The sequence below is a fragment of the Pipistrellus kuhlii genome, unplaced genomic scaffold, assembly GCF_014108245.1.
Source record: "Pipistrellus kuhlii isolate mPipKuh1 unplaced genomic scaffold, mPipKuh1.p scaffold_m20_p_3, whole genome shotgun sequence".
Lineage (NCBI taxonomy): Eukaryota > Metazoa > Chordata > Mammalia > Chiroptera > Vespertilionidae > Pipistrellus > Pipistrellus kuhlii.
Window position 1 is genome coordinate 81,471,978 of NW_023425529.1, and position 19,144 is coordinate 81,491,121.

The window sequence follows — 19,144 nt, forward strand, 5'->3', positions numbered from 1 at the left end:
CCGCCTCAGGGCATGCAGCCCAGGCAGAGCCACGGCAAGGCCCCCTAACTCCTGGCTCCGGTGAGCCCCAGGACCACCAGGGGGGTTGGGGAGAAACTGCACCTAAAGCTGCGTCCCTGTCCACAGGAGGCCAAGAGCGACTCCTCGCTGCCCCTCTCCCAGCGCAAGCGCACTAAGGGCCCGGCCCACAGGCTGGTGGCCTGGCCGACCCTCTGCATGGGGTCGGCCTCTCATGCAGGGGCCTCCATCAAACCCACCTCAGCTCACCAGGCAAAGGAGGTGTTAGGGTTCCTCAGGCACCCACAGAGGGACCCTCCCCCGCAAGCCAGCAGATCTGTAACCTGGGCTTGAGGGGAGATGAGGGCCTGGCTGCAGGGCGTGTCTCAGACAGAGAGTAGGTGCCACAGTCATGGTTGGCCGAACGAACACACCACGAAGACACAGCCTGCTTGTGCTTTTGACACATTATCAGGTTTTATTTAAAAACATGCTAAAAACATGGTGTTCAATAAAGCCAGGACCAGGATGAAGGAAACGCAGATATGGCATCACAAGCAGAAAAGTGCATTTGAAACCAACAGGCGCGCTCCCCTGCTCTCCCGTGGGCAGGGTGTGGGCACGGGCCCAAGGCCTGGCCCCTGGAGTGCCCGGTCAGGGCAGGAAGGCTGGGCCCCACCCTGGACTACTGCTTCACTGCGGGGAGAGGAGGGAAATGGGAGAAGGGGAAATGAGCCCCGGACTCTGAAAGGCTGAAGGACCAAGAGCAGACTGCACGCATCTGGCTCCGCTCCCATCCTACGCCAGGTCCCTGCTAGTTAGCACCTCCACCAGTGGTGGGCAGGGGGCCCGAGAGCCAACAGGCGTTTCCATCCATTTGGCTGCTCTTTGGCCACTAAAACAAGGAGGGATGGCCACCTGGTTCCAAGTCAGACCAGAACGTTTGCATGAGCATCTGGGTGGGCTCAGCAGCCTTCCTGAGTGAGTCCAGGATGCAGGCCCAGGCCAGCAGGGGGAGTGGGTGCAGGTGGGGACTGTGCACCTGCTGCCTCCCCCAGAGCAGGGCTCAGGCCCTGCTCACTCACCTCCCCAGGTGTCTGCAAAGAAGGGCCAGGGAAGGCTTTCCCCTGATGCCGCCTGCAGGACCCTGATCTTCTGAGCTGTCTGTAAACTGCCTGCATCAGACCTGACTAAACTGACTCTGGTGAGGGAAGCCACGGCTTCAGCCTCCAACACAGTGTGGGCCAGACACGGGCTTGGAAGAGCGCTCCAGCCCATGCACAGCATCTTCTACCCAGTGTAGGCTCGGCCAGTGACGGAGCCACCAGCACAGGCTGAGGCCAGGAGGGATTTCGGAACTGTGACAAGGCTCTGAGGACAGATGATAGCGTGAGGCTCAAAGGAGGAAGGGTCTGAAGCTCCAGAAACATAAGATTGCCAGGGAGGCCACACACCCCAAGGTGCTAGGCTTTTGCTATTGATTTTAACAAAAATTAAAAATTGCATTGATAGGCATAAACAACCCCAACCCCATCATAAACTCATTATGCACCACGTCCCACTGTGCGACTTGAATGCTTGTTTGCTGTCTCCACAATGGCTGGGTGGCAGGCGGCTAGGAGCTCTGCAGACTGGGTTCCCGGAGGCGGCCAGAGGACCCAGGGGAAGTTTTGCTCAAAATTGTGCTTACATGTCCTCCACCCCAGCCCCCACCTCCCAGCTCTCCCATCTGCACCAGCTCTCAGAGGTGGCTCTACTGCCCAACTCACTCCCCACCCTCCAGAGACGTGAGTCCTAACCTCACCCAAAGCTCTGTCCTCCTGGTCCTGACTGCACTGCACTGAAGGTCAGGAAGGAGTTGCTGGCTGGGCAGCTGAGTACCAGCTCTTGGAACAAACAGGTGGAGGCTGGGAGATGTGGGCCTGGTGGGAAACTCGGCCTGGAGCCAAGTGATGTAGGAAAAGGCAGGTCCCACCTAGCTAGTAAGGAGCCTTTTCAAGCTCCATCCCATGGATTCTTGACTTTCTTCTTTAACTGCAAAATGCTCGCTTAGACCACCACAAGTTCTGGTGGGCACCGAATGTCCCGCCCACCTCTCATCTCTCAGGCGGCTTCCTCCTGGGGCCACTTCCTCCTGGGGCCACAGGATCCAATCTGACATCTCTCAGTTTTCTGTACTTTTCCTTGGGGTCACTGGGGACGTGACTGCCACCCAGTGATTGCACCCCACCATCCAGGAGCCCTAAGGAAGGAGATGAATCCTGGGACCTGGACGGACACCTCCCCCTTCCTCCCAGTGGGAACCAGCAGTCAGCTGGAATGGTCACGGGCACCACTTCCACCTGCCCTCCTGACGCCGGGGCCCTCTGCCACTGTCTGAGCAGCAAAACCTCAGGACTGCTTCCCCTTCCAGAAGCAGTGTGAGAAAGTGAGCAGCAGCTGAACGAGAGGTATGTGTCTGGGAGTTTCTACAGGAATGTCTGTGAAATCACTGGGGTTGGCAGATGTCATGGGAAGGCCCGTGGGGGGTGAGGGGAGGAGGGCCTCCCGTGCCAGCAGAGGGCAGAAGGAGGAAGAAGGGAAGGAAAAACAACTGCTCATCCATGACGTGGAAGACCCACAACGGCTCCAGCTGTGCTCCTGGGAAAGCACCCTGCAGCCCCCAGGGACCCGCTGCCCGGGCCTCCTGCACCAGCGCGCGCAGACACGTGGCTCCCGAGCAGGACGCTCCTCACGCCGCCGCACGTGCCTCTGCCTCACCTCCTCTTCCAGGCTCCTGGGCCCCGGCCGCCTCCTCTCAGAGCAGTGAACGCGAGCTGGCCCACCTCCCCCAGCGCCTCCTGGCCGTGCACAGTGGTTTGTCCTGACTGAAACCCTGCGGACGTCCTCTCTCCCACCCTCCCCCACCCTCAGAAAAAAATCAAACCGTTACAGAAATCAACACAGTAAAAAGTTATAAATCAGAAAGCTAACCCTACACTTATCTGAGATAATATTCCTGAATAATCATAATCAGAGTAAAATAAAATAAAAAAGTTACACTGTAAGGTATAAAAAGCCTGGGCAAGGTGCTCCCTGGGTCCCTGGCCGGAGGCTGCGGCCCCGCTCTCCGAAGGGAGGCCTCTGCTGGGCAGTCTCTCCGCCAAGGCCCCCCACGCGCACAGTGTGGTGTGAGGAAGGGCGGGGTGGCCACCGTCAGCGTGGCCTCCTCGAGCGCACCCCCGGCCCACCCTGTCTTCTTTGGCAAATGCACAGATGCAGGAATCCAGCACCCCTGGTACCCCAAGGTCTCCGTGCCTCCTCCCCCCCAGCTCTCCGCCCCGAGAAGGCTGAGGCGGGGGGTGTGGAGGGCGCTGGGGGGCATGGGTGGGGGCAGCAGCCTGGAGTGCGGGCAGGCAACACAAAGCTCAAATCTCCTTCCCTGGCACAGTGTCCGCGTGGGGGCTGGGCTCCGCTGGCGCTCAGGCGTCGTACTTCTTCCCGGTCCGGTGGATGTGCTGGAACAGGGTCATGGAGAAGGCCATGCCCAGAATCTGAAAGACACAGGGAGCGGGCTCAGACAAAAGCCCCGCGGCTGGGGCCACCGACAGCAAGTAGTACCACTGCCTGTGGATGTATTAATAAAACTCTGGCGGGATGAGTATCGTGGTGAACAGAGGAGGGCACCCAGCGACCGGCCCAGGGCCCACGAGAGCCCAGCCCTCAGCCCTCTGTACAGATGTCGCTGAACCTCCCTCTCCCTCTCAGAGTGCTGTGAGGCCGGTACGCAGAGGCTGACCCTGCACGGAAGCTAACAGGCGGTGCGGAGGGGGAGGGGATGTGGCCTGTGCTCATTCATTCTGCTCTGGAATACACAGCGTGATGTGGGCTGCAGCAGACACGTCTTAGCAGTGATGATTAGGACGACATTAATACTCGTTTGTTATTCCCTCAACTCCTGAATTCTGAAAGGGGGTGGTGACAGCAGGGAGCCGGCCTGTGGCCTCACTGTCAGTCTGCATTGGGCACAGGCCACAGAGCAGGTGACACTGTGCCTGTCCTGGCGCCCATACTGAGGTGCAGGCATATGTGGAAGAGACCATGGTGGGGGGGCCCCACCCCGAGGTTCTGACCCGGGAGGACCCGAGATGAGCCCAGCTCTCGGTGCCGAATGGTGAGTGCAGCTCACATCAGAGCTCATCTGCTCAGTCCGTGAGCGCGTAGATAAATCAGACACCTCTGCCCCCGGGGCCCCAGAGTTTAGGATAGGAGGATCCCTGGTGCGGGACCAGTGAAGTTCAAGTGCTCCAAGAGGAATCGGGCTGGACACCTCTGCTCACCAGGGATACGAGCCATGGGTAGTGGGAACAGGAAGGAGCCCAGGAAATGCTTGTCCCTAGAAAGGTCGGGGCTTTATGTTCCCAGCCAGCTGTGTCCTCTTCCCTCTCCGTCACCTAGGCTAGGCCTTGAGGGAACAGTGTCACTAAGTGCTTACAAGAGCAGCTCACATGCCTGCCACTTCCTCAGCGTGGTGCGGCTCCCTGCCCATGTTGGGCATATTGCACTCCCGCCCTGTTGAGGGGCACGATCTTCATGCTCACTATGCTGATGCGGACATTCAGGCACACAAGCTATCTGTGTGCCCGGGTCACACGTGTCTAACAGCCGGTGAGGCCAGGACTGACGCCTGTGGGCTCGGACCCACGCGCCATGCTCACAGGTGTTACTAAGGACTCAGGTTTCATTCAGTCCGGCCATAAGGCCTCTGTGAAGTGAAGACAGGTGTGTTCATCAGCAAACACACACATAAGCAGGCTGCACGCAATGCCAGCTTCGGGCCCAAGGCCTACAAAATGGGAGGAAGCAGTGCCTCTGGGGCCTGTGGGGTTGGGCAGGCACCAAGAGGCCACAAAGCAGGACAGTGCATGGAGGTGGGGCTGCCTGGGACAGTGACCCACAGTGACTTAACTTGGGGGGCTGCTTTTCTCCAGCTGGGGGGGGGGCAGTGAGGCTGATGGCCCTCTCACCTGCATGATTAGGATGCACATCCCCACCGTGCCGAGAACGTGCTTGTTGTCATCAAACCACATCTTCACCTTCTCATAGCAGCCCTAGGGAGCGAGGACCACAGGGTGAAGGGCCCGGCGTGATGGTGAGCACCCTTCCTGCTCAGCCCCCCACTCTCTCCTTCAGCCCCTGTCCCTGCTCTTTCCTCCTGTCCCTCCCTGACCCCCAGCCTGGTCCTGCCTTTGAGCAGGCCCTGCCCGGCCCCGGGTTCCACCCACAAGGTCCCACTGCACAGCCTCATACCCCCCACCCCATTACACTCCCAACTATGGGTCCAGGCCCCCCATTTCCATCTGCCTCTTGGCTTCAGTCCTGTGTGCCCCCCACATTAAGCCAAGTCCTTGGTGCCCCAGGCCCCCTCCCTCCCCTGTAGGCTCCTGGGAGGAGGACCCGGGCAGGGCCTCGGGCCTCACCGTTCTCCACAGCGGGGTGGTGCTGTTGCGCCCACAACCCTGGGAATTCTCCATGCAGCAGCGGTCGGGGACCGTGTTCTCACCCAGCACCGGGTACCAGTCTGTGTAGTCGGTGACGCCGCAGCAGCGCATCTGTGGGGGGGATGCATAGGTCAGACCCACCACAGCCTGCCATCTCCTCTGGGCCCTCCCCATCCAGGCCAACTCCGCCCAGTGACTGCCCCCCGGAGTTCAGCAGAGAACACAGAGGCCTTCTCTTGTCCATTTTTGGCCTCAGCTGGGCCCACAGGGGAGGTGAGTGAGAGCTCCATCCTGGAGGCTGGAGCAGGAGACAGGAAAGCTGCTGGGCACTGACTCTGGCAGGAGTGCTCAGCCCTCCATCCCACCAGCACCTGCGGCTGTGCCAGAGGGACCGTCGCAGGCTGGCACCTGTCCCTCCCCAACACTTCCCACAGGGCATCAGGCTGTACTGACTTGTTCTTCTCTTAGAATCAGAGCCTCCTAGCCTGAACCATGACCAGGGGGCATAGCTGTTGCTAAAATACATTCTTTCACTCATTCCAAAGCTTCAGAGAAGGATCAGATGCCAGTCCTCGATTATCCATCCTTGCCAGCTCCCTGTGCCCACTTAGCCACTCGCACAGCTCCCTTAGGCTGTCCACTTCTGTGTCCAGGTCCTGCTCACCCTCCTTCACTCACCCCCTTGCCCCTCCCCAGCTGCATCCCACTGGCTGGTGTCCGACTGCAGCTCTCACTTACTATCCAGAAAGCACAGCTGCCCAATTCAGTCACCTAGGTGGGGTCTGAGGCCCAGGCCACCAGACCTCCTCCCCGCCTGCTGGCCCCGCCCGTCCAGACAGGGGGCTGCCCACCCTCACCTCGGCCTGGATGATGTTCCAGGCATTCTTCAGACCCACGTTGTTCTCTGTGTTGTACAGCAGCAGGCCTTCCTTCAGGTCCTTCTTGGCGTTCTCATTGACCTGTCCGGTTGAGGCAGACACACAGGACAGTTGGGACCAGAATGCAGCCTGCCCATGTCACCTAGAACTGCTGGCTTCTCTCCCTGGGGATGGGGTGCCAGGGCAGGGCAGGTCCACACTCCCACTCCAGTCTACACCCACGGACTCCCAGGAGAGCTGTAACGCTCAGAGGAAAGAGACCAGTCACACACAGGCCCACATCTTGCCCCATGCTGCCCCACCAAAACCTTTCATCTGGGCCTGGCCTGTTCGCCTGGATCCATTTCCCTCTGGTTAACTCCAGCGTGACCCAATCCCAAGGACAATGAAATTCCATAAGCTCCCCCTTCCTGAAGGCTTACCTTGTCCATGTAGACAAAGAAGAGGATAAGTAAGATCAGCTCTGCTAGGAGGATGACCAACAGGACGATGAAAAACTGGAAAGAAAAGGTGCAGGCATTGGCACATGGTGGTGGTTGTGGACAGGAGCAAGACCAACAAGAACAATGGCGGGAGGCAGGGATAGGCAACAGAGCCAGGGCTTCCCAGGTATGGGGATGAGGGGGGGTGTACTTACTTCTGAGGAAACCCAGATAGGTAGAGGAAGGACATTAAGAGAGAAACAATTAGGGCAGGGATAGCCAATCGTGAGGAAGAGGGGAGTGACTGGGCAAAGAACATTCTGAAAGCAATTTCCCTGGGCTCAGTTAGCTGATGTTCCCAGGCCTTGCCGGTCATTGTGGCCCAAACGCAGGGTGACCCAGAGAGTTCAGAGGGTTGGGGGTGTGGGGTCCAACTTACACTGAGGAGGAGGCACTTGTTTTCCTTGATGGCCCCCAGGCAGCCCAGGAAGCCCGTCACCATGACAACGGTGCCTATGGCGATGACTAGGTTGGCTGCAGACAGCGAAGGGAAGCTGGGGGAGAAGGTGGCAAAGTTGCCTTGGGACACGGAGAGCCAAATGCCCACTCCAAGCAGCCCACAGCCACAGAGCTGAAGAAAAAGGAAAACCGGTTAGACTGGCATTGCTCTTGCATTCACCAGCAGGGGTCCCGAAAGACTCCATGTCCCCACCCCCAACTCTGAGCACAATCACAGCCTCCAATCATGTCGGCTGTGTGACCCAGACAAACCCTTTCAGCCTTTCCATGTCTCAGTCTCCCTGTCTGGCAAACGGGGTAACACTGGCTTCACTGGCCTGTAGGGTCACTCTGAGGATCAGATTAAATGAGACATAAGCAAAAGTATGTGGCAAATATTGCGGGTCCTAGGTGCAGATGGGTGGCTGCAGTTATTCCAGCCGGCAGGGGAGAGGTGCTGGCATTCAGAAGGGGTCTGGGCAGGGTGTGTGGCGGTCAGGGGAAGCCATACGGCCTTGCTCGGGGCGGAGAAAGAAGCTGGACTTGCTCGGGGCGGGGAAAGAAGCTCGAAGCTCAGGTCCTCAGAGCCAGACCCCCAGTGACTGCCCCGCGGTCCTGAGCAGAGGGCCGTCTGCCCACCGTTCTCAGAGCCTGGAGAATGAAGTTCCCACAGATGGACAAGAAAAGGACTCGCTGGGCTGGCTGAGAGCTGACTGGGCGGCTGGCTGAGGTTTAGGACGGAGCCGCCCATCACTGCCTTCACCATCCATCTGTAAGCCAGCAACCAGCCCTCTGGGCCCGAAAGCCGACTCTTCAACAGCACCCCTGGGGCCGCGCCGCCACTCGCTTCACCTGGGGAAGCTTTAGTTTCATTGGCTGCAAATCTCCACGTCTGCCTTATTTTACGCTCAATATAGCTGACAGCCCCCTCCCTCCCGCAGCCCAGAGGAAGTGTGCTGAATCTGAGAAGCCAATCAATCAGTCAGCCGATATTTATTGAGCGCCTCTAGCATGCAGCGTCCGTGCCAGAGGTGCTACAACTGCTTTAGAGGCCTGCCTTCCCCGGGCCTCCACTCGGGCCGGGTGGCAGCTAGGAAAAAGCAGCATCTGCCCCTGGCAGTATACACTGATGCCAAATAAACGGTACAGAAGTTCAGAGGAGGCAGTCACTGTCCTGGTCCAAGAGGCCAGTTGGTGGAGACAGAGCCTCAAGGATGGGGGTTGGGGGGCCTTGGGGCAGGCAGAGGGCAAAGACGTTCCACATAGGGGCTGGGGGGCCAGACATGGAGCTGACACCCAGCTCCAGCTGGTCCTGGTTGTGCCACTTGCAAACTCCTTTTATTCTGAATGAGAATCATAGCACCTACGTCCTGGGTTTCTCTGAGAATTCACGTGGAAGCAAGCATGGGAAGTGAGTGGAAGTAGCAGTTCCTGGTGCCGAAGCCATGCTATGACCCAGGAACCAAGCTCAGAGAGGAGACGCATGTATATCGGTAAGACAGGCAGCCTGCAGACCCAAACTGAGCCCCTACTTAGTAAGCGCCAGTCCCCTTTCGAGTGCTGGGGGAGCCGGTAAACTGCACTGGCCTCGAAGGGGGAGTTCCCACACAGAATGGGAACTAGCAAAGATCTCGCGGAGTTTCAGGCGCTGTTGAGTGCTATGAAGAAAATTAAGGTGGGCAAAGGATTAGAAAGTAACTGGGGACAGAGTGGTCAGAGAAAGGTGGCCATTGCATAGGGACCCAAATGAAGGGGGGCAGTGAGCCACACAAATACCTGGAAAAAGTGTTCTCATAGAGGGCACGGCCCTGAGGTGTCCAAGTGGCCACAGAAGAGTGAAGGAGGTGACAGGTGGTAGGGGCCCCATAGGCGGCAGCAGGGGACTGATGAGATAAGACCCTGCAGGCACCAGGAAAGAAAATGTGGGTGCTGTTCTTAGTGGGGTGGGAGGCCTCCAGAGCTGGACAGTGACATGATTTATGTCTTCAGTAGATCGCTCTGGCTGCTGTTGGAAGAACAGGCGCCGGGACGGCAATCAGGAGGCACTGGGGCGGCCCTCTGGCAGTGACCTGCGCCAGGTGGTTACGGAGGGCTGGTCAGAAATGTCTGACTTGAGATATATTTGGAAGGTAGAGATGACAGGGCTTGCTGGGCTTTAAAAAAATCAATGGGATTTTTATAAATGGGGAAACAAAGGTGATCCAGACTGGGCATGACAAAGAAGATGGGAAATTCCCATGTATCATTAAATCAAGACTGTTCAGAGAGCTTCGGGGATGGGAGTTAGGTAAGTGGAGCGGCTGCTTGGGTCCCCCATGCTGTGGAGAGAGGTCCTGAACCTCCTACACCCTTCAGCAGCCCTAGGGCAAGGTTCCCAAGGTGGGCACACTCAGGCCGGAGCATCCATCCACCCAACAGGGGCATCCCTATGCTTTGCCAGGGGAATAACCCTTGCAACCACTAGGTGGCGCTCCAGGCTGGGTCAGAACCTCTGGGATTGCCAGTGAGGCTCAGAAACTTTCATCCAACTTGTCATTGACTTTCTTCAATCTGCTCAGTATCTATGCTGCCGTCTCAATTTTTCTTTCATTAATCATACCATGGAAATTCATGACCTTCATGTTGCAGATTTATGGTTCCTAAAGCCAGATCCTGCCATGAATAAGAGGAAACCCGCTGCTGCAGGCCTCTGGCTTCAGGCAGAGGAGCCCAGTAAAGAGAGCTGACTGGGACTCCTGGGCCTGCAGCTGGGACACCAGGACCCCCAGGACCCTCCCCAGAGAGTGCAGCTTTCCCCAGAAGCCAGTTCTCACTGGGAGTCGGCCTGGTGGTCCCGGCTGTGCCTCCATTCTGCATTTCCCTCCTGGGGGAATGGATGAGTTCAAGGAGCCTCCACCAGGAAAAGCTCAATGATTCAGAAGCTCCCAGGAGCTGGTCACTCCTCAGCAGTGCTTCTCTGGATCCACACTGCATGTCCTTGATTCGGTCTGTAAGCTTCCCAAAGACCCACCAGCAGCCTCCCTCCAGCACCCGGAGCGGAATGAGCTGTGGGCCCGCCCCCCACTTGCTTTCCTTCTCACTGCCATGTCAGACCCCACCAGGCCCCAGGCTAGGTCCCAGGTGAGATCTGCTGCCTACCGAGGGGCAATCCCACCAGCAGCCTGTACCTAAGTCCGGGACTGGGCAAAGGCATGGTACACACCTGCTGAGTGAATGAGACCCCTGTCACTCTTCCATCTCTCCCCAGAGGGCTGCTGACCCTGTGTCCCCACCTCAGATGACCCAGAACCAGCAGAGCCTCCAGGCAGGAAGCAGACAAACATCACGCCCTAAGTTTACAGAAAATGACACTGAGAGGGAGCAGGCGCCTGTCACACCGCCGGATGGGCCTGGAACCTGGTTTCCTGGCGTTTGGTGCAGGCCCCTTCCACACCGCTGCTCCTAGGGGACTCAGTGCATGCCCGTGTGAGCCCCGGCCAACGGGGAGCAGCAGCACAACCCCCACCGTAGCCCCCATCTCATGCCCAGACCCCAACCTGCTCCCCTCCCTGACTCTGGCCTGTTTGTCAGCCCAGCCTGCATTGAGCTGCCTGAATCTTTGTCTAAAATGCCCCTTTCCTCCGTGCTCTCCCTCTGGGGAGCACTCCTGTGCCTTCCTTCCCCTCTCCTCCCCCCACCCCTGCCCCAGCATTACCTTTGCCCTTCCCTCTTCTGGGCTCCAAGGGCCCTTCTTTTGCTTCTGTAACTTGATTCCTGAGCCTACACAGCCCAGTTAACTCACTTCTGCTACCTCAGAAACTTTATAAATCAGCTTTCTCTTATAACTCAAAAAGTAAATAAATACATAAATAAAATGCCTCTTCTATCACCTTCCCCTGTGTGGCCTTCAGATTCTTGAGCTCTTCGAGGCCAAATTTCCCTTAAAGGTGGGATTGGGACTATGGAACTCCTCAGGTCCCTTCCGGCCCAGGTTTGCCAAGACTGAGGCCTGGTGTTCTCAACGCCTAGCCTGGTGGTTCTCAACCAGGAGCAGCTTTGCTTCCTGGGACATCTGACAATGTCTGGAACATTTGGAGTTGACACAACTTGGGGAGAGGCCTGCTACTGGCATCCTAGTGAGTAGAAGTCAGGGGTGCTGCTAAACATCCAACAATGCACAGGACTGCCCCTCCCCGCCCCCCACCCCCGCGCCCCCACACACACCAATAAAGACTATCCAGTCCCAATGTTAGCAGAGAAGAAACTCTGCCCCAGCCCTCCCATGCCAGGTGTCCATCATCCAGCGCTCAGTGCCCTGAGAAGACAACAGCAAAGAAACAACCTCGTGTGACCCCTCCAAGGGTGGGGCATCGTCCTGGCTCTGAGAGGGTCGACACAACATGAGAGGAGAAAAATGCTGGGAAGACTCCGCCCAGGAGCTAGTGAGGGATGGGGCAGGAGCAGGTAACAGGCCAACATCTAGTGTGTGGCAAGGGCAGAAGGGAGGAGTTGACAGCAGAAAAGGTTTGCTTGGCAGGAGGGCAAGAAGACAGGAAGCCAACATCTGAAGGCAGAGCAGGAGCAGGGAGAGGGTGAGGCAGGAATGGGAGAGGGGTGGAGCAGGGAGGGGAGCCGCCTCATATGGAGGGTGCCAAGCACAGGAAGGAGGCAAGGTCTGCAATGGCACGGCCAAAGATCGGTGCCAGAGAGCTTAGCTGGTGGCATTCGGGAAAATTCCCTTCCAAAACCAGAGGGTTGTCTCAGCTGAGATGACCGAGCTATAGTCAGCCCAAGGCAGGAAGAGACCGGGGTGAGGCAGTGACTCAGGGCGCCGGGATCCAGCCCCTGTAGCACGAAAGACCCACGGTCACCTGCCGGGCCTGGTCAGCACCCCTCTCTGAGCAGGCGCTGGCCCAGGGACCATCCTGATAAGCCTTTCTTGCCCCTTGGTCCTTCCCCACAACCAAGGGCATTTCTAAATACTTCCAGCTCAGGGCTCCAAACAAACCCACATCAAAACTTGAAAAATGAGTTCTACCTTTGCTATTTGCCCATGGCCTTGATCTGTGTGCAGGCTGGGATTTGGGTCTGTTTGGTTCCTCACTAGATACCCAGAGCTGGAGCAGTGCCTCACCCTTAGCAATGCCTATGGGTTTTCCTCCGACAGGACTCTCCTGCCTGAGCCCTCGGAGGCTGACTCAGATCTTCCCATCGCCCTTGGGCCCATTCGCCAGATGCACAGCGAGCAAGCTGAGGCCCAGAGGGGCCATGGCCACGCAGGGAACAAGCACTGCAGACTCACCTCATTCATTAAGCCTGTTGTAACTCGCCAATATCCCCATGGCACTTTCCTCATCTTCAGTTCGAAGCATATTGATTTGTAGTTTTAATACATGCTTCTGCCATGTAGCCTTATGTATTTTTCATGGAGGCATCCCATTTCTCTGGGGATGAGGCCCATAATTTCCCCTTCAAACCAAACTCCTTCCTGAGCTTCTATCCCCACTTACACATCACACAGAGCTCAGGGACAGCCACTCGTGTCCCCTCATAACTGCCACAGCCTCTCCCCCTTGTGGGGGTGGCCCTCGCCACGGGTGACCTCCTATGCCAGTGCTGGACCCAGAACTAAGCACACAGGGATCAACCTTCTGTGTAGACTGATGCCCACCCTCATTAAAGCACCAGCACTTCAGAGCCAGGTTCTTATCTCTTTCCCTGCAGATCCCAGAACATGCTACGTAAGGATGGACGGACGGATGGACAGGTGGGTGGATGGATGGATGGATGGACAGGTGGGAAGAGCCTGAGCAGGAGATAGCCTGGTTACAGAACCAGACCCTGACACACAAACCCACCTGGAAAAGAGGCCTCCATTCACCCGCACTTTGTTACATCTATAATGAATCTCAGTGCCCCAGGCTACTCCAATTTACCCCCCTCTGCCCCTCATTGGCCTGTAAGTCGCCCCCCCCCCTCAACTTGCCCAGCCCCCCTGGGGCCCATCACACCCTCTAGCTATTTTTACTGGCTGCCTCATTTGTCTGCAGAGCCCCAGCCCAGCCCCGCCCCTGGCCCCCCATCTAGCCTCACCCCCTCTTTACTTTGCAGGAGCTTTTCACACACCAGGCCTCAGCACTCCCCATTGCTCTTTATGAGCCAGAGCCAAGCACAATGTTTAATGGCATTTAATAAATTAGTGGATGTGGAAAATAAAAAAGAAAACCAAAGCGACTTTAATTTCACAGCCTGACATGTGGCTAGCAATGATCTTGCCTGGCCCGGGAGAAGCCGGCCTGCCAAGAACTTCATCACTGGGAGAAAGGACCATACGTCAGAGCCGGGAGTGGAGCCGCTACACTGCATTTCAAATGCCCCTTGCCTCCAAGGGGCCGCCGCAGCTCATTCATTGTCACAGCTGTAAAGGGGGTGGGGTGGACAGCGCTTCTAATTCTGCATGGAGCAAAGGACAGGACAGAATCACAAAGATGTCTTTGCCAAAGCCACCAGCAGGCAGGAGGATGAGAGCACAGAGGGGGAGGTGCCTCTCAGTGAGAGGTCTCCTCTGTGTGTGCTATCCCTGGCCCCAGGCCGTCCAACCACGCCTTGAGCACCCCCAGACTCCCAGTGCTCACCATCCCACCAGATGCTCCATCCCATTTATGCACAACTCTATCTGGTCAAGAATTCTTTCCTTTTAACTCAAAATTCTTTCCTTTTACTCTCCTCTGGCTAACATGCCTCAGTTCTAGTTTTGCCTAAGAAGCCCACCCAGAACAGGTGTGGCAGGCCTTGAAATACCAGGCTGGTTAACACTCCTGCGCAAGTCTTCTCCTGGCCTCCTAACGGGCTCTGAGACCTTCTACCTCCTCTGAGTCACCTTCCACTGCTCATCGCTGTCCCAACCTGAAAGTCAGAGTCCAGCTATGGAGGGACCATCACAGAGAATAGAGATACCACTCTCCCCTCCTACACTCTGAGCACTATACTTCTAGTAATCCAGCCTAAGCCTCCACGGCCATGGATGGCAGCCATAGACAAGCTTTGCTCACATTAAGTTTGTGCATAATTTAAAGCCAAATTACAGGATTCCTCAGTCATTCTTTTTTTTGACCCCACACTTTTTCTCAAAACCTCCAATGTCTTCACAGCTTCAGTTCACAGCTCCGAGTATCACCAGCTTGCACAGGTGATAGGGAGATCACACCCATGTTTCTGAACTGAATTTTCTTCCAAATAACCATTACATAAAGCATTTGCATATCCCACACCCAGTTGCATTCTGATGACTGCAGAATCGGGCTATTGATATTTTCCATCCAAGACAGGTTTAGGGGAGAGCACTTCAATGTGGTCAAATGTAAGGGATGTTGAAGTGGGAGCTGCAAACCTCGGAGGTTAATAAAGCTCTTAAGTTCCATGTTTCCAGAGTTCACTTCTCTCCAGTGAACTCTGTAAGGGCTAACCCCTCCCCAGTTCACCAGAACACCTACCTGTTGAGAGATCTGTTACAATACCTCTTACAGTCTACAACTCCAGCAAGTTCATGAGGATGAGAGTCTGTGATGAGGGAGGTCCCATTGAGACTTTGAGGGCAGCCCCCTGCCACCCTCCAGTGGGTTAAGGGCCCTGGACAGAGGAAAATGCCCACTTTCCAGCAGCCCTGATCCCCAGAGGACTGCACAAAGGGCCTGGTGCCCTCTGACCCTAGGGGGTGAGATGAGGGATGGGGAGTGGAGGTTGGCTCACTGAAATACACACTGCCCATCTGTTTGGGCTTCCTGACCTGGCCTCGGCATGGAGGGCATCTGTCCTGAAAGGGCTCACTCTAACCAAGGGTGGGACCCAGGGTGGCACAGTTCTAGGGACAGGGATAATCCGGGCCTGGCTTCAGAGGCCAAGGCAGTGGTGCCAAGCTCAGGCCCAGTCCCCAAGACGGCTGATGTGTAGACAGTGAGTGAAGGGTAAGAACTAGATACGGGAGGAGAGGTGGGTATCCACCTGTGCTTTCCCAAAGCAGCCCGAAGCCATTCCTCTGTCTGGGAGAAAGGCCAGCAGAGCAACGGAGCTCACCGCCCCCCCACCCCCCACCTCCACCTGCACTCAGTTCCCAGGCCATCTGGACTCCTCATCTCTGACAGCAGGACCTAGATCAACTTTCTCAGGTGCCAGCACCTTGCCATCTTCTCAAACTGACCTGCAGGCCTACTCCCGCTGTGGGGAATGGAGGAGGAGGCAGAGACAGCTCAGAACCCCCAGTGGGCTCGAAGTGTGACGGAGGCTACGGGAGGAACAGCAGCAGCCCCCAGAAGGACCATAGTGATGTGCAGCTGGATGCCAAAGAGCAGCAGATAATATAAAGCACCTGCCAGCGTTGCAAAGCAGGAGCAATCATTCACCATCCATAAACATCGATTCACGCCGACACCACAGCCCCCTGGGCAGGCCTCGACGTGGCAGACCTGCACCTCTTCCTGTCAAACACACTGCAAGCCCAGGCAGGGTGGGCTGGGTGGGGGGAAGAAGGGGCACAGGGAGTACTGTACCCCCGCATTCACTAGCTCGGTCCAATCCTTCGCGTTCCTGCGCACTGCTGGCAACAGGAGGATGGAGGCCCTGACAGCGGGGTTCTGCTCAAGGACCTTGGCAGGTCATGCACAGTGGGCATACAGCTGTGTCCCATCCCCATTCGAGCACACACAGAGGAGAGGGGGCCGGAATGCGGAAGGGGCTGGGGGAGGACTTCCCAAGAGGGAGGCTGACAGTCTACCCCCCTCTGGTGGCTGTTCCCTGAGCTGACGGAAGACTGCCCTTTGCTGGGAAGGCTAGGAGTGGGGGTTTGACCCTTGGAGGTGGAGGTTTGACCCTCGACTACAGAACTTGCCAATACTCAACAGGAAACAGCTTGGAGCCTCGGGCCCTGTGACTGTCGGGTAGGGTGCTGGTGTGGGAAGGGGTGCTCTTGATGGTGGTGCAGCATAAGCTCTCCTTACCTGCAACCCTATGGGCCATGGCTGCCTGAGCTCCGGGCCTTGGGGAGACAGCCTGGGACCACAGTGAGAGGCACTGTCCGAACTCCCCAGGTCACTATAATTCGAGAGCGAAGGCACAAGGACTCAGAACAACAGCTTGTCAGAGGAGTCTGCAGAGGGATTTTCCAATCACTAGCATATTTTTCCTTCCTGCGTTTGTTTTATTCTGTGTATCTGGGGAGAAAGACGTATCTGACAGCATCAAAGCACGAGTACATGAAGCCAGGGCTGCCATGGTAGAAAGGGAGGGGCTTAAGAAACCAACCTCCAAGGATCCATTGAAACTGGGGCCACGTGGGCTTCCCTGAGAACGCAGAACTGCCACGAGCCTGGGGACTGCGGCGTGCTGTGCGGCTCTGGGGAGCCACTCAGCCTTCTGAGCCGTTCCCCGCTGGAAGACTGAGGCAGGAAAAGCACCTGCCAGCATCAGGAAGACCTCGAGGATGAATGGATTATGCCTGCCAAGCACTTTGTGGTCCTAGAATATGAATATCGTATATGGTATTGTGCTACTTTTCAGACTCCTTGGAAAATGCAACGGGAACTGGACAAGGAAACCTTGAATTCGCATCACATCTTCCTGGTAAGGCGCTCAAATAATCTATGAGACCACAATATATCCTACAGAATGGGGAGGAAGGCCCATCCTCCCTGTTTGAGAAAAGGAGCCCCGCCTCCAAAGGTAGGAAAAAAAGAGTGAAAATCGTCCACTGCGGGGTGCTTCTCAGTGGGGCTCCTCTGTCCTGGCCATCACATAATGGAGGCCCCTTTAATAAAAAAATGAGAACGATCTTCTGCAGGTTAAGTTCAGCAAATCGCACTCTGTAATTACATATAGATACGAGGAAAGATCTCGGCTGACAACCAGGTCCATCTCTGGCTGCAGGACAGCTACCCCCACACACCTTTGGAATTGGCCAACGCAAGACTGTCCTTCTCTCTAGGGATCCCATGCCCATTATTATTTATACCGCCAGCCAGGAGCCCTGTCCATTCATGCCAGGAGTGCAGGACACAGGCCAGGTAAGTTCGCCAACTTAAGTGACAACCTGAGATCCCTCCCCACCCTGTGCCAGGCTCTGCTCGTCTCTCCATCCCATTCTCCTGGTAGAACAGGAGACCATGGCCCACCCTCTACTATTCGACACCTGCCCTGCAATCCAGGTTACGCTGCTGAAAGCTGCCTGCACACAGTCTCATCAAATGAACTTGTGCTAGGTCACAGAGCTCATCCATGGAGGAGCCATACCTTGCTCCCACCCCACAGACTGACTTGCCCCCTTAACCTCTTGATGCTGCGCTGCTGGGGACAGTGCAGCACCAGCGCTCGTGAGCACTGGCCACACGCCAGCACGGTTCTGAGAGCTTTGCCTCTTCTGTTTCATTTAATCCTCCCAACCCAGATTATTTTTGCCCTCCCCATTTTATAGATGAGAGAAGGAACACAGAAACCTGACTGCAGAAACCACCACACCCCACTGCTTAGACCTGGGTCATCCCAAATAGGCCAGAAAGGTGTGACCGGGATCTGTCCTTCTCGGAGAAAGGAAGGCTGGCAGAGTGTGATGGGTGTGAGGGAGCCTCTGTGGCCGGGAAGCCTGCCTGTAGACCAGGAGGGCTGGAACTAAAAGTTGTGACAGATAGTAACAGGGGTGGTGACGCAGCGCTGGTGAGCGTGATGGTGGTGACAGTATGAGAAGAATACTGACGATGAATCTAGCACTTATTGAGCCCATATTACATGCCACAAACTGTGCCAACTCCTCTCCACAAAACCACACAAGTTGCTGCTATTTCCCCTACTTTGCAAATGGGAAAACAAAAGGATCAGAGATTAAGCATGTTGCCTAAAATCACACGTGGAGTCAATAGACCTGGGATTTTAATCCAATTTGTTGTGACTCTGAACCCTGTGCCTACTATATCTTGTTTTATTAATCATTTTCAACACCTTTCTAGCCTAACCTGAGTAAAGGGAGTTGGGAATGGGTGCCCAGGAGTACAGGACCCAGAAACACAGATTCCCTGGCTGCTCAACGAGGGACCCGAGAGCCTGAACCTGGTCTACCTGGTTCCAAGGCCAGGAAGCAAGCACAGCCCCCGCTGGGGTCCAGGTCTCAGGTGCCTGGCTGGCAACTGCTGGTGGGTTGGGGAGCAGAGAAGGTGGCAAGGACAGCGAGTGAGTGGAGGGCACCTATTTAGGGGAGCGGTGTGTGTCCAGGTGTACATGTGTTGGGTGGGGGACAGTTTTCAACCAAGGCAATCTGCCTACTTCACCGATTTTACCAGAATTGTGAAAAACATTGACTATTTCTCTGCAAGAAGGAGCAAGAAGGAACAAAATAAACTAATTTGGAGATTAACTGACCTTATTTTTGCACCTACATTTCCACAAAACACGGGAAGCTTGTTGAAATAATCACAACCCCGGGCTGTTCCTATTCTGGAGAGCACTTCGCAGACACGGTGCGGGCACACAGTCCCACAGACGCCTGGGGGGAAGCCAGGCCCCTGCACAGAGGAGGAGGCTGCAGCTCACAGGAGCAAAGCCCTCACCCCACACGCCTGTGGGAAGCAGGGGCACAAGGACTATCCGCATCTGACCCACCGGAACCAGAGCCACTCAAAGACTTCCCGCTTTCCAGGAAGGAACGACAGGAGGGCCTGGCTGATAACTGCTCCCTAGACCTGCAGCCGGGGCCTCCAGTGCTGCTGAGCGGCACCAGCGTGCCACGGTGGCACACAGGAGCGAAAGTCAGGGCCCCTCCTCCGGGACATCCAAGCCAGCTGGACCAGCAATTCTAGGCAAATAAGCCGCCACAAACGCAGAAGAGCACACGGGCCAGTGCTGGACGCCC

General features: G+C 56.4%; 1 protein-coding gene across 4 annotated transcripts in view; it reads right to left on the reverse strand.

Moving 5' to 3' along the window:
• Window positions 1-452: 452 nt before the first annotated feature.
• The window catches only part of TSPAN9 (tetraspanin 9), a 204,147-nt gene continuing 185,455 nt past the window's right edge, over window positions 453-19,144 (reverse strand). For all 4 annotated transcript variants that reach the window (XM_036454805.2, XM_036454807.2, XM_036454809.2 and 1 more), the window contains 6 exons: window positions 7,217-7,408; window positions 6,778-6,852; window positions 6,335-6,436; window positions 5,457-5,588; window positions 5,004-5,087; window positions 453-3,530 (listed from right to left, as the gene is read on the reverse strand). In XM_036454805.2, coding sequence (XP_036310698.1) covers window positions 3,459-3,530; window positions 5,004-5,087; window positions 5,457-5,588; window positions 6,335-6,436; window positions 6,778-6,852; window positions 7,217-7,408 — 657 coding nt within the window. In that variant the 3' untranslated portion in view covers window positions 453-3,458. The remainder of the gene's footprint in view (window positions 3,531-5,003; window positions 5,088-5,456; window positions 5,589-6,334; window positions 6,437-6,777; window positions 6,853-7,216; window positions 7,409-19,144) is intronic.